The following is a 13,068-nucleotide window of genomic DNA, read 5'->3' as shown; positions in this document are numbered from 1 at the left end:
AATCGTAATCAAATAATATTTATTTAAAATATAATAAATATTATGGAGTTCCCATCATTTGTTTTACTCATTAAAATATTATTTTAACCAGTTTATCACTTATAAAAGCAAAATCAAAATAATATAAAATCACCATTGTAAAAGATAGTATCTAGCTTCTATAACATGAGGCACCCATCGTTTATAAAATCACCAGATGGACACCTCATTTAACGTGAACTATCTAAAATACTCTTACATTATTTGATCATTCAGTCGTATAGAAACTAATTGTTAGCTTCTATAATTAGTTTCTATATGATTGAATGATCAAATAATGTAAGAGTATTTTGAACAATTCATGATAAATGAGGTGCTCATTTGACTTTAATTGGAAATGAAATGTTCATCTAGTGATTTAAAAAATGATGGACGTCCTTTTAATTTTTGCCCTATTAATTTTATAATTATCTTATTATATAATCAATGAAGCTATGGTTTATTATACATGTGAAGCATTCAAAACATTATGCACATTTGATGTTGGAGTATCTTAACATGTTTAAAGGATGAGTCTTTGACTTACAATCTCATTCATGTAGGTGTGGCGATAAGATTTGATTTCTAGTTGAGATATTTCTTCTACAATGAAATGACACTCCGTCGAGGATTATCTATCTCTATCTCTAAGATTAGTTAAATCTATCTGAATTAATAAAAAAAATTACAAATGTATACTTCGTTGGAATCCCTATTAATGATGCAACAATTAATACAATCAGAATTAGAAGCTAAAGTGATTGCAAAAGATTTATTGAGTCGAGGATTCCTAGAATTCCGGGTAAATCTCCATCAAATATTCAATTAATGATATATATTTTTTATTTTGTTGATATTTTTTTTCTCTCATCAATTTTATTTAATTTCTACTTTGTTATATCAATATAACTTTTGCCTCTTTGATAATCAATCCCTTATTAATAAAAAGGTCCTCGTATTCCTCCTATATTTTTTCCCCATCATTGGAAACTTATTTGTGCCTAAAAAGCTCTCTTATATTTTCACGACGAAGAATATGTTTGGAGGTAATTTTAATATTCTTTTTTTTTTATAAAAATGATGGTAAGAGAAACTCTTTTTATTTTTGCCCAATTTAAAATTCCCATCTTCAACAAATTATTCTAAAATCGTGGGGGGAAACGTAAAAAAGATGTTTTATGGGCAGTTGCCCAAGAAAAGAACGTCTCTGCCCTTTTTCCGCTTTACTTGGCTTTCGCTTTTTCTTATTCAAAATTCCAATCACTTCAATGATGTCATACTGCCCTCAGGGCCAGCCTGTCAAATCAAATACCGTAAGGACTTTTCTGTAATTATTCCTCCGGCCGACCCCTCCAACAGGACCGACCGACAGCGTTTTATCCGGCGGATCGGACTCGACCGTACCCGGTTCACTTCACTCCGGTCTGATCTAACTTTTAGTCGACGCCGTTGGCGGAACGTTAACGGAGTCGTCCATGCCCGCAGGAATGCGTGACGGAGCGTTCGACGACGCCGTCAAGCGCACAAGGTTCTCCGCTCTTGGAGCTTCGTCCGGCGCTTAAAACCTCCCCTTCGCTTTCTCGCTCTCCAGCTACCGGAATCTGCTGAAACTTCGAAATCCTCGACTTAGATATGCAAATTGAGCTATGATTTTGATTTCTTCTGCGGATTTGTGACTTTTCGTTCGTTCTTGTCTGGAAAGATTCGATTTTTAGGGCATCGATTACAGATCGGTTGCCTCGATCTTGGATCTCCAGTAGGGTTCTTCTTTCTTTGTTGCTGCGGTGGTCTTCTTGTTGTAGGATACAGCGGCGATGAGTATGGAAACGGCTTCGCCGCAATGGTGCCGTCGCTGCTGTCGCTTCATCTCCGTTTGGCCGGACGCCGTTGTTTGCCCAGACTGCGGTGGCGGCTTCGTGGATGCGCATGGGCTTTTCCATCCCTCCTTTGCGGCGGCCGCCGAGCCTCGCCGTCGACGGTTCCCCTCCCCGGTGATCGACTCTGCCGCTGCCGACGGGCGGCCTCGCCAGCACTCGGGGATTAGGTTCCGTAGTAACAGTCGGCCGTCCACGAGCGACCGATCTCCATTCAACCCCCTCATCGTTCTTCTCGGTCCCGAAGGCTCACGACGCGATGCGGATCGGGATGCCACCAACAGTTTTGAACTGTACCACTACGACGGCACAGGATCGGGCCTCCGTCCCTTGCCGGAAAGCATGTCGGATTTCTTGATAGGCTCCGGGTTTGAGAGGATACTCGATCGTCTATCTCAGACGGAGACCAATGGAACAGGCAGCAGGTATGTGTTCGGCCACCCGCCTGCTTCAAAGGCTGCCGTCGAGTCTTTGCCCGCGGTCAAAATTGCTGACCTTCATGTTGCCCTGGAATTCCATTGCGCCGTCTGCAAAGACCCCTTCGAGCTTGGAGCTGAGGCCCTCGAGATGCCCTGCAATCACATCTACCATCAAGATTGCATCTTGCCATGGCTCGCGCTAAGAAATTCCTGTCCAGTTTGCCGGCATGAGATGCCGACGGATGTGCAGCAACCAGATGCGGGGGTTCCTTGGCTGGGAAACAAAGCCAACACTTCATGTTATGATTTCCAATTAACTGATTCCTTGGAAAAAATATGTCTTGTTCCTTTTCAGCAATTTTCGCAAGTTGGATTACTGCATAATAATAAATAGAAATAAGTAATCTATTACTTATAATTAGATAATAATAATCACAAAAAACAAATATTGTGTATAGAAAACTTTGATATTTTCTTTAGGAAAAATAAAGAAAAGGTGTTATCTAAATCTATAATGCCTCCCTATTCTCATAGCTTCTTTCATTCAAATGCCTTGAGATTTATATTTACAAATAATGTGTATGGACATAATAAAAACTTACATAGTAATTCAAAAAAGTCTATTCCAGTGGGAGCTGATGCTGGAGCAAGCTCTCTAGAAGTTGTTGGAATAATAAAAATGGCTAACATTAGGAGGAAAGCCAAGCTAATATTTTTTGTGTCCATCATCATATCTGTAATATTACAATGGATGTGAAACACAAAGTTGATTAACTTTCAAAGGGAATTGAATTATTTACCTATTGGATCTATTATCTACTATTTATACGAATAGAAACATAAGTTACTTTTAATAAGAAATGGATAACTTAAACGTTTATACTTTCAACGTTGTAAGTTATTTAAAATATATAAAGGAAAGTTTATTATGTATAAAAACATATTGATAATTTAATTTATTTTAGGATACCTAAATGATCAAGAAAATTATTTATGCCATCAATAATAACTTGTATGAGAAATTTCACATTATCATCTAATTTATATCAAATTATCCTAACCATATCACTAATCCATTTCTTGCAACCCAATAGAGGATAAAATGGTTGAGCCAATCCCTATGAACAATTACTCATTTCAATATAAAAAATTGCATGCTTAGCAAGGGAAAGTTCAAGTAGATAAAGGTTGACATGGATGCTTGGTACGGGAAAGTCCAAGTAGGTTAAGAGAATCGGATGTTAGGCAAGGGAAAAGTCTAAGCATATAAAGGGCGATTGAATGTTTGGCAAAGAAAAATCCTAAGGGAATGAGCCTTAGGTGGTTAGAAGTCTTAGAGGAGTGAACTTCAACCAAGAACCAAGTAAGCCTTGAGGTTAGGTAGACCAGAGGATTAGGCTTGTTTGCATGTTTGTTTATATGCTTGTCTTGCTAGAACTTGGAGCTGGAAGGAAGATGAAGAGTTAACGAATGCAATCGGATCTAGCCAGACCTAGAGTTGAGTGAATCGGACTTTACTCGGGTCCATGATCCTTTGATTAACTACAAAGATCACTTCAAAAAGGAATCCAATTCATAAAACATGATATAAATGTGAATTAAGCTCCTGAGAGGATTATAATCACAAGTATACATGCCAAAATCTCATATCAAAATGATGGTTATTAAAATTCCCCACACTTATTCTTGTACATCCCGGGCAAGCAAAAAAATGTCAAAATACAACAAAATTCATCTCCCTAATTTCCCTAGCATTACCAAGAAGATCATAAAAGATAATTGACTGAGACCATCTAAAGATCAACGTTTATGAATTCAATCTTACATTAATCAATAAGCATGGTAATTTCCATCCATTTGAAAAATTAAGTAAGAATATATTGATATTCCCACAGATATTATTCGACATATTCAAGAGTTTGTTCTTGATCATGTTCAAGATATAATAAATCAAGACAATGCAACAGAACCTCCTATTTAAGAAACTATTTCTGAAGAACAAACTCGATCACCTCAAGAATCTATGCCATTAAGGAGATCTATTAGACTAAGAAGAAGTGTAGTGTTGGATGATTACATTGTATTTTTTCAAGAACATGAGGAAGACATTAAGGTGATGAAAGATGATCCAATCAACTTCTATCATGCCATGGAAAGTTCTAACACTCAGAAGTGGATTGATTCAATGAATGAAGAGATAAAAGTCCATCAAGGGCAATGATATATGGAATCTTATCCTATTGCCAGAAGGTAAGACCATGAAGTAGGAATCAAATGAGATGGTAGGCTAATACTCTTGAGTTCATAATTTTATATTGAACCAAAAGTATTAATATAGTAATCATTGACTAAATATGGAGAAGGCCAATGTATTGATAGAGTATATTTGGCTTAAAGATAAAAATTAAAAATTTGTATTTGTATTTGAAAGAAAAGATTTATTGTTGAATTGTTCCATAACTAAGGCATTGAATATTGAAACTTATAGTCATCTTTCAATTTGGTATGAAATTTGGAATTTTTTATGGTAGTTCTTGTAACATTGGGATTTTTCAAGAAAACCTTTCCACGAAACTTTAGAATTTTTAGAGTTTTGTATTTTTTGTGACATTAAGAAATTAAAACTATTGAACAATTTAACACTGAATTGATTATGATAATTATCAATTGATTGGATATTTGTTTAGTTGACTTCAATATTTGTGAGTCTACTAGAGTTTACTAAGTAGTTTAGAAATTAAACCTTCAACTTATTTTAGTTGATAAGGACTTATGCTTTCATTTTGATATATATATATATATATATAAGAAATATTTTTATGATCAATTTTATGTGATTTAGTTATATTTTTGTATGTGTCAAAAGGGCTTAATGGAAGAGGTATATGTTAGTTAACCGCATCTCATTGAGAATTCCTTTCTTAGGTTAATTTTAACTTTCATAACATTTGTAAAAATATTTAAGTGAGTTGTCAGCTTTTATAAGATTTGTTAAACTTTTATATTATCGTGATCTATAAATGAAATGACTATGAGGCTAAAGTGAAGCTACAATGATAATCTTTTAAGTGAGTTATTTGAGTTAAGAGATCTATAATTTATCTTTTTTATAATTTCTATGAGAGCTAAAATATTTCTAAGTATTGAGATTTTATTTTCTTTTCATCATATTATTTTTTTCTATTTTGATGAATTATTAAAATTATAAAAAAAATTTACGGTTGATATTGTCAAATAGTTACATTAATTACTATTGAAATCATATAATTAATTTAAAAAGTGATGTTATTTTTATACTAAATTATAGTTATCAAATTTTACACTTATAAGCATTGTTAAGTTTTATTTGAATAGTATCATATTTACTTGTTCATTGCATCCTTTAATATTCCATTACTTTTGTTTATATTGATATAATCTACAATGGACTTTATTATATTCACAAATTTGTGAATAATTTTTTTCTTAATTTGTCATGTCCCGAGAAATGACTGTCTGAAAAATTCGAGCAACATCTCCCCTGTAACAATTCAACTTTTCCTTATACATTTCAACATAAAGGCCCACACAGTTGCTCAACAATACAACATATATATATAACTGTTAAACTACATGATAAAGGTCCACACGACCACTTACTAATCCAACACATACATGTAAAATAGCAAACTACAACAACAAACCAATGATGTAACACCATAGCAACAAATCGACAATGTATAAACGAAAATTCCAAGCACACCGATGTTACTCACAACAAATCAAACGACAAACCCATAAGCAATGATAATTGAAATTCTGCAGAAAAATTATAAAAAAAACTAAGTCCACACGAATACTAATAGGAATCCAAAACATAAATTCAAATACAATCCAAAAATACACGAAGTAAAATAACTCCTCTTGCTGTGAGATGGGTGCAGTCCGGTAGAACTCCAAGCTTCAAGACACATCCTTATTTGCTACCTGAGGAGAAAGAAAAGAAACCCCAGGATCTGGGTAGTGAGTATAAAATACGTAGTAGATAATAGAATGAAAGTGCACAACATATATATAAACATGGGTATCAACAAGATATACAATCTCAATATGATACTTAATGAACAAGGTCAATAACATATAATAGATATTATGCATATACAACCAATGCATGTAATATCACAAAATGCAACAAACATATATCAAACAAGTGCAACAACCACACACATAGATGCATTAAATAAACAATTAACAAATGCAGTAAAATAAACTACCAACAAATACATGCACATATGCAACACACATCACAAGTGGAGGTGCCTGGAATTCCGTCCTGTTCAATTTCTACCAGACAAAAATTTTACAAGGACGGAACCTTTCCAAGCAACCTACATCTTCGATCAGACATGTGCTTGATTGATCAAGCAAGTTCTTGACCAATCGAAGCACACCTTAATTGAAGCATAAGATCGTTGGACTATTGTGTTGGTATTCAGGATCCATACAAAGAAAAATTAACTACGCAGCGGAATAAATAAATTAGTTGTACCTTTCCTTTGTAGATTGTATAGATGATTGTTCGTTATCCGAAGACCTCTTGATCTTCTGTTGTATTTCTCTCCTCTTCTTGGACATTGTGTGGGCGATGATCTACCAAGATAAACCACCCAACTCCTTCCTTCTTGCTTCCAAGCCGCCGACCACCAAAGGAGAACCAAAGGCTAGAGATGCCTCTTCCTCTCTTCTTCTCCTTTTCGTGTTGCTTGGGCGCCAGACCTAAGGAGATGAGAAGAAGGAAATGGTGCCGACCCTAGCAAGGTTTGGAAGATAGTTTAGGGAGGGGCAAAACAAGAGGGGGTGCTAGCCCTAATCAAGGGAGAATCAAGATATAGGTGGCGCCGACCCTAATCAAGGAGATAAGAGGATTAGTTGTGTCCTTAAGCCGCCCCCTCTCCTCTCCTTTTATAGCTTTCCCGCCTTAGGAAGTTTAGGAAAAAATTACAGAATTAACAAAATTTTGTTGGATAACAAAATTAACATAATTCTGTTAGATAATAGAATTAACAGAATTTTATTGGATAACAAAATTAACATAATTCTGTTGGATAACAGAATTAACAGAATTTTATTAGATAACAAAATTAACATAATTTTGTTGGATGGATATGAGATTTTATCTAGAGGCTACAACAAGGACCTAGAGGAGGAATTGATTTAGGCCTCCTGATGGGCTTGGGCTTCCTGTGTTCCGCCCGAACACCCAACTCAAGTCCATCAATAATAACTTATACCACTAAAGGGTTATTATTGAACTACCGCACTAATCCCATATTACAATATGTGCTCCTTCTTATCATGAGTGCATTAATCTCCCTGTGTTTAAGATATCCTATGTCCGTTAATTAAATGAGTTACTGACAACTCAATTAATTAACATCTAATTCCCAAAGTAGTATCACTCAACTTTATTATCATGCCGAACTAAGTCCACCTGCAGGGTTTACATGATAATTCTTTTGAGCTCCTCAAGGGGACATCATCAACCTAAATAATTAGGATACAGATTCCTTCTATAATCAACAACACACCTTATAAATAGCACTATCTCTCAACTCATCGGACCTCTTGATTTAATGAATAAATCTCACCCTTTGAAAAGTTAAAGAAATAAATACTAAGTATATATGCTTGTTATTATATTGGGATTAAGAGCACGCACATCCATAATAACAGAGGTCTAATTCGATTATATAGCTAGTATAAATCGAACGATCCCAAACGGTCCTACTTAATACACACAAAGTGTACTAGTGTAATTTTCTAGTCAAGATAAACTAATACTAATTACACTACAACCGTTCCAATGGTTTATCCCAATCTATCTTGGTTGTGAGCTACTATTTATAATTTATAAGGAAATGATAATATAATCTTCTGTGTGGCACCACACACCATGTTATCTACAATATAAATTAAGTGGATTACTGCATTAACATATATCAGAAATATAAAATGCAAACATTTGACCAAAGTGATTCTCATTTCAAATTATTTCAAAATAGATGTTCATACAAAAAGCTAGGCTTATAGTATATATCCCAACAACAAGTAAGATGCATGGTCACTATCTGCATTCGCCACTCCCAGACACCTACACAGGTAGTGAACTAGGGCGCCAAATAGGACAACTGCACACACTCCAACAACAGACCACTACACGTGAGTGGGGAGTGCGGAAAATATCTCAAGGGAGCTATCTAGCTACTTGGTCACTACCTGCACTCAACATCCCTAGACATTCACACAGGCAGTGAATTGGGGCGCCAAATAGGACAATTGCACACACTCCAACAACAGACCACTACAGATGAGTGGAGAGTGGAGAAAACATCTCAAGAGAGCTATCTAGATGCTTAGTCACTATCTGCACTCAACATCCCCAAGCACCTACACAGTGTAGTGAACTGGGGCGCATGATAAGAATTACCTGCTTCAACAGCAGACCAACTACACATGAGGGGGAGGGACAGTATCCTAGGAGAGCTATCTAGCTAGTCTTGGTCTCACCCACATAGTGCTATAATGCTCTCACTGTACCACTATCAACAATGGTCTAGTGAGAGCCAACAACAACAATATGTTATGATGCTATGATGCTCAGTTCAACAAGTAACTACTACATCTACCAAGATATGCTCAACATTAGTCATAATAAATCGTCTCAGATTAACAATAAATACTAAGACTGTATTCATAGCTAATAGATTATATCAAGGTCAACAGTAAGTATCAAGCAACGAATCAAGCAACAAATGAAATAAGGATAGCGACAGGATAATTAATAACAGATTTATACTAAATCGTGCACTATGAAAAGACCTATATTGACCAAGTACAGGAGTACCAACCCGGTGTGACACATGTCACAATAAGAACCCCAAAATATAAATCTGTATATATAGAAGGATTAACAAATCAAGGCCCTACAATTTATAATAAATAACACCCATTAAATACAATATTATATTAAAGTTTACAACAAATTAAATCCCCTACTTAACTTCCTACTCCACCCTTAACCTAGCCCAATCTAATTAACACAATTAAACCCATTCCCCAATTAATTACAACTGAATCCAAATTAACCAAACCATAACCTAACCACAACTTAATCAGATTAACCTAATCTCAAACAAAGAATCAGGTATAATCTAATAGATCTGAACCAACCTAACCCATAAAAACCCCTCAACAACTTGAAATAAACTCCTAATCAACCGATCAATCCAATCTGACCGATTCAACATACAAGACATATTGGAACCTATCAATCCCAATTCCATTAAAATCCAACAGCAACAAACTAATCCAGCCGAACAACATCTCCATAAACTCAAAATTCAACACACAATAACTTCAACCCTAGAGCTGCTCAATTCATTAACCCTAACTCTACCAATCCCAACCAATCTCAATATCCAAATCACACTGAAACCCAATCGAATAGAAATCCATAATTCTGATTGAACAGAATCCATCTCAATTGAAATCACTCAGACCTCCCAAAATAACCTACCAAATTTGTTACTGAATAAGAATCAACTAGATCCAGAACACGTACCTCTGTTGTCCTAATCAAAATCTGATTCCTCTCTTGTGGTCGAAAAGCTTCTCGTGAAGGAGGAAGCGGCGGCAAACTTTGCTTCTCAAGCGAGCGGCTTGAGGGAGAAGGGTGGGCGTCGAGATGCTCAATCTCGGCTACAGTGATGGCGAGTCACGAAGGTCGAAATCAGCGGCAACAAGGCGGTGGGCATCGGGCGGTAGCGAACACGCGGGTCGGCGGTCGTGTAGAGGGGTGATTGCGGGGGAGGGAGGCGCAACGGCGGTCGTGCAGAGGGGTGATCGCGGGGGAGGGAGGCGCGGTGGCAATCATGCAAAGGGGCGATCGCGGGGGAGGGAGGTGCGGCGGCGGTCGTGCAGAGGGGCGATCGCGGGGGAGGGAGGCACCGGTAGAAGACAATGAACAACAACCCTTAAAATTGTGATCCACGTTTTAAAGAGGAGCTACAGTGATTTTCAAGTTTGGTTGAATGGGTTGAGCGACGATTAGGGTTGGGATGAACCAACTTATAATCTAGGGTTTATTGTAGCAATTGAATCGATTACTGTAGCAAATCGGATTTGTTTTAGTTCTCTTGGTTCACTAACCAAATGAACTCCGATTTGATCCAAATCAGTTTTATTCGATTCGTCTTCACAAGACGAAGCTTCTCATTGCATCTGTTCTGATAAAATTTCTTCCATCATGAACCAAACCAAGTTGGTTCAATTTGATTCAAAATCGAATTATTTGGTTCACTAACTAAATGACCTCTGCTTTGAACGAAATAAATTTCATTTATTTTGTCTTCATAAGACGAGTTCCATTCTCCCCCACTAATAAAATTTCTCATATCTTACATAATTTTTCAAATGATAAATTTAAACAAATGAGAGGATTAAAATCATGAATTTAAGGGCCTAAATAATGTGATAAAATGATGGTTATCAAATCCTCCACATTTATTTTGTTGGATCAAGAAAGCGTTAGAGGAGGGTGAATAGAATAATTCATACGCGTTTAGATGGTTCAAAACGCGTAGATAAAGATAAGTACTCAAATACACCTTTGTTTTTATTTAGTTCACAGTCTCTGGTTGCTACTCCAAGGCTCGTAGTCACTTTGACCACTTTCACTGAGCAATCACTATTAGCCTTCTTCTCAAAAGAGAAGAAAGTTCATTTCTTTTACAAAGTAGGGTTCGGTAACAATCTCACCGACCCTTAGAAGTACAAAAAGAAACGAATATCAATACAACAAACTACACATTACCAAATGCTAGACTAGTTTGAGCTCGTAGCGGTATCGCATCATTGTTGCATAGTTGAGACTTGAGCATAGCAAAGTTTTGACATCAGAGCATTGGTATAGAATGGAAGAAGAGAAGTGTTAAAAGTGTTGCCTAAGGTTTCTATTCAAAGGCTCTTTTATTGGCCATTCTGGGTGCCTAGATTCCTTCTAGGTGCCTCCAACACGGCTCATCCAATCTAACTTTTCGGTGAGTTATCCACCTCCGGGCACCTGGACTCATTCCGGATGCTTGGACTCCTTCCAGGTGCCTAGATCTCTGATGTGGCTACATCTAGTCGAAGCTCTATCCACATTAAATTTATCACTTCTCAAGCACCTGGATACCTTCCAAGTGCTTGGAATTTGACGTATCCAGATCAACCAAAGTTTGCCAATTTAGCCAGACGTGAGGCTATCAAGGTGCCTAGAACTACTAGGGATGCCCGAATCTCACTGTTTCCAGGCAGCTCCCATTTGTTGCTTCCTGCAACATAATGTTAGCACAAATACACAAATAGTATGAATGATAGCTTTCCAGTTGTCTAATTTGAACTTTCGGTCTTCCGTGAAATCTCAAGTTGGACTGACACTTACTGCTCTCTTTCCAAGAGCACATTCTCACTACTCTACTTGGAAGAATTTACTTGGTGCTAAACCTTGGTCCGCCCAACCTGTTTGAACTTTTTCTCAGCTTGATCATGACCATTGGGATTTTTTGCTAGACCTTTGGTCTTTGACATCGTCTAGACTTTTGTATGGTGTCATCGACCTCGGGAGTTTCCTAACTAATGTTCTTGATCTATTGAGATTTTGCCTAGTCCTTCCAACTAGGACTTCCTTGTCTAACCTCAACTTGGACTTCCCTATTATGCTACCTGCACACTTAGATTAACTCATCAATTCAAAAATAAAACTTAACCTTAAACCTTTGCCAACATCAAAATATAAGTTTGATTCTGGTGCTCCCTGTACTAACAATTTTTATTTTTTTGATGTTTGATAATCTAGTTTAAAGTTAAATTTAAATTTTAATGGGAAAAGGTTTAACTAATTAAAAGTAACACATTTTCAAATCTCCCCTTGATTTTAATCTCCCTCTTAGTTTAAAATCTCCTCCTGAGTCCAAACCTTTATCCCTCCTTATATTTCTCCCCCTTTGACACACATCATAAATAGAAGACCCTCAAATAAATTCTGAAAAGATATAAGAAAACATCTACATTATTTTCAAAGCTTAAATTAGATTTTCAAGAATTGTGAAGTCTCTTCTCAGAAGTTTTAAGGAAAAGATACTTAAAATTGAAAAGTTTTTTAAAAAAATTAAGTCACTTAGAAAGTTTTTTTTAATTTATAACTAATTTGTCAAACCTGGAAAAGAAACTTAAGTAACAATATCAAGGTTCAACCATGACTTGACTAAGAAAAAGAAATAAATCTACGTCCATGCATCATGTGAAATAAAAAAAGACTAACTATTGAAAATATAATAGTTGAAAATAAATCATCTATTAAATTATCATTATGAACATGTCTAACTTTTGTTACTAGTTGACTATTAGAAGATAGCAATTTTCACTAAGTTAGTTAAGTTAAGTATAAGTTTCCAGCTAGTTTGTTACGATAAATGATCACTTAACTTGATCAATGTTAATTTATATTTTTAGCCCAAATTTATAATAATACACTGATATAAATATTTGAAATCTAGGCTTGACCCTAAGTATCTTAGACAATTCTAAATGTCTCAGTACACAAACAAAGTAAATATAATGTGCTTGTGAGATAATGATGGTCTAAATTTATAGGTTCATGATTTCTATAGTAAGACATAGGCTAAGTCCATATTTTAAATAATCTTGAAAATAACATATAAAAATATAGGATTTGT

At 35.8% G+C, this 13,068-nt stretch overlaps 1 protein-coding gene across 1 annotated transcript; it reads left to right on the top strand.

Annotated features, from left to right (window-relative positions):
* The first annotated feature begins 1,607 nt into the window (after positions 1-1,607).
* Positions 1,608-2,705, top strand: LOC141829177 (E3 ubiquitin-protein ligase RDUF2-like). Its single transcript, XM_074716594.1, has one exon. It carries the CDS (start codon positions 1,833-1,835, stop codon positions 2,703-2,705), a length of 873 nt encoding a protein of 290 aa, XP_074572695.1. The 5' UTR covers positions 1,608-1,832.
* Positions 2,706-13,068: the final 10,363 nt, after the last annotated feature.

Source organism: Curcuma longa, chromosome 5, assembly GCF_044706935.1.
Source record: "Curcuma longa cultivar G26 ecotype Majalengka, Jawa Barat chromosome 5, ITB_CL_G26_1.1, whole genome shotgun sequence".
Taxonomy (NCBI): Eukaryota; Viridiplantae; Streptophyta; class Magnoliopsida; order Zingiberales; family Zingiberaceae; genus Curcuma; species Curcuma longa.
This window is presented reverse-complemented; position numbering and strand designations above follow the sequence as displayed.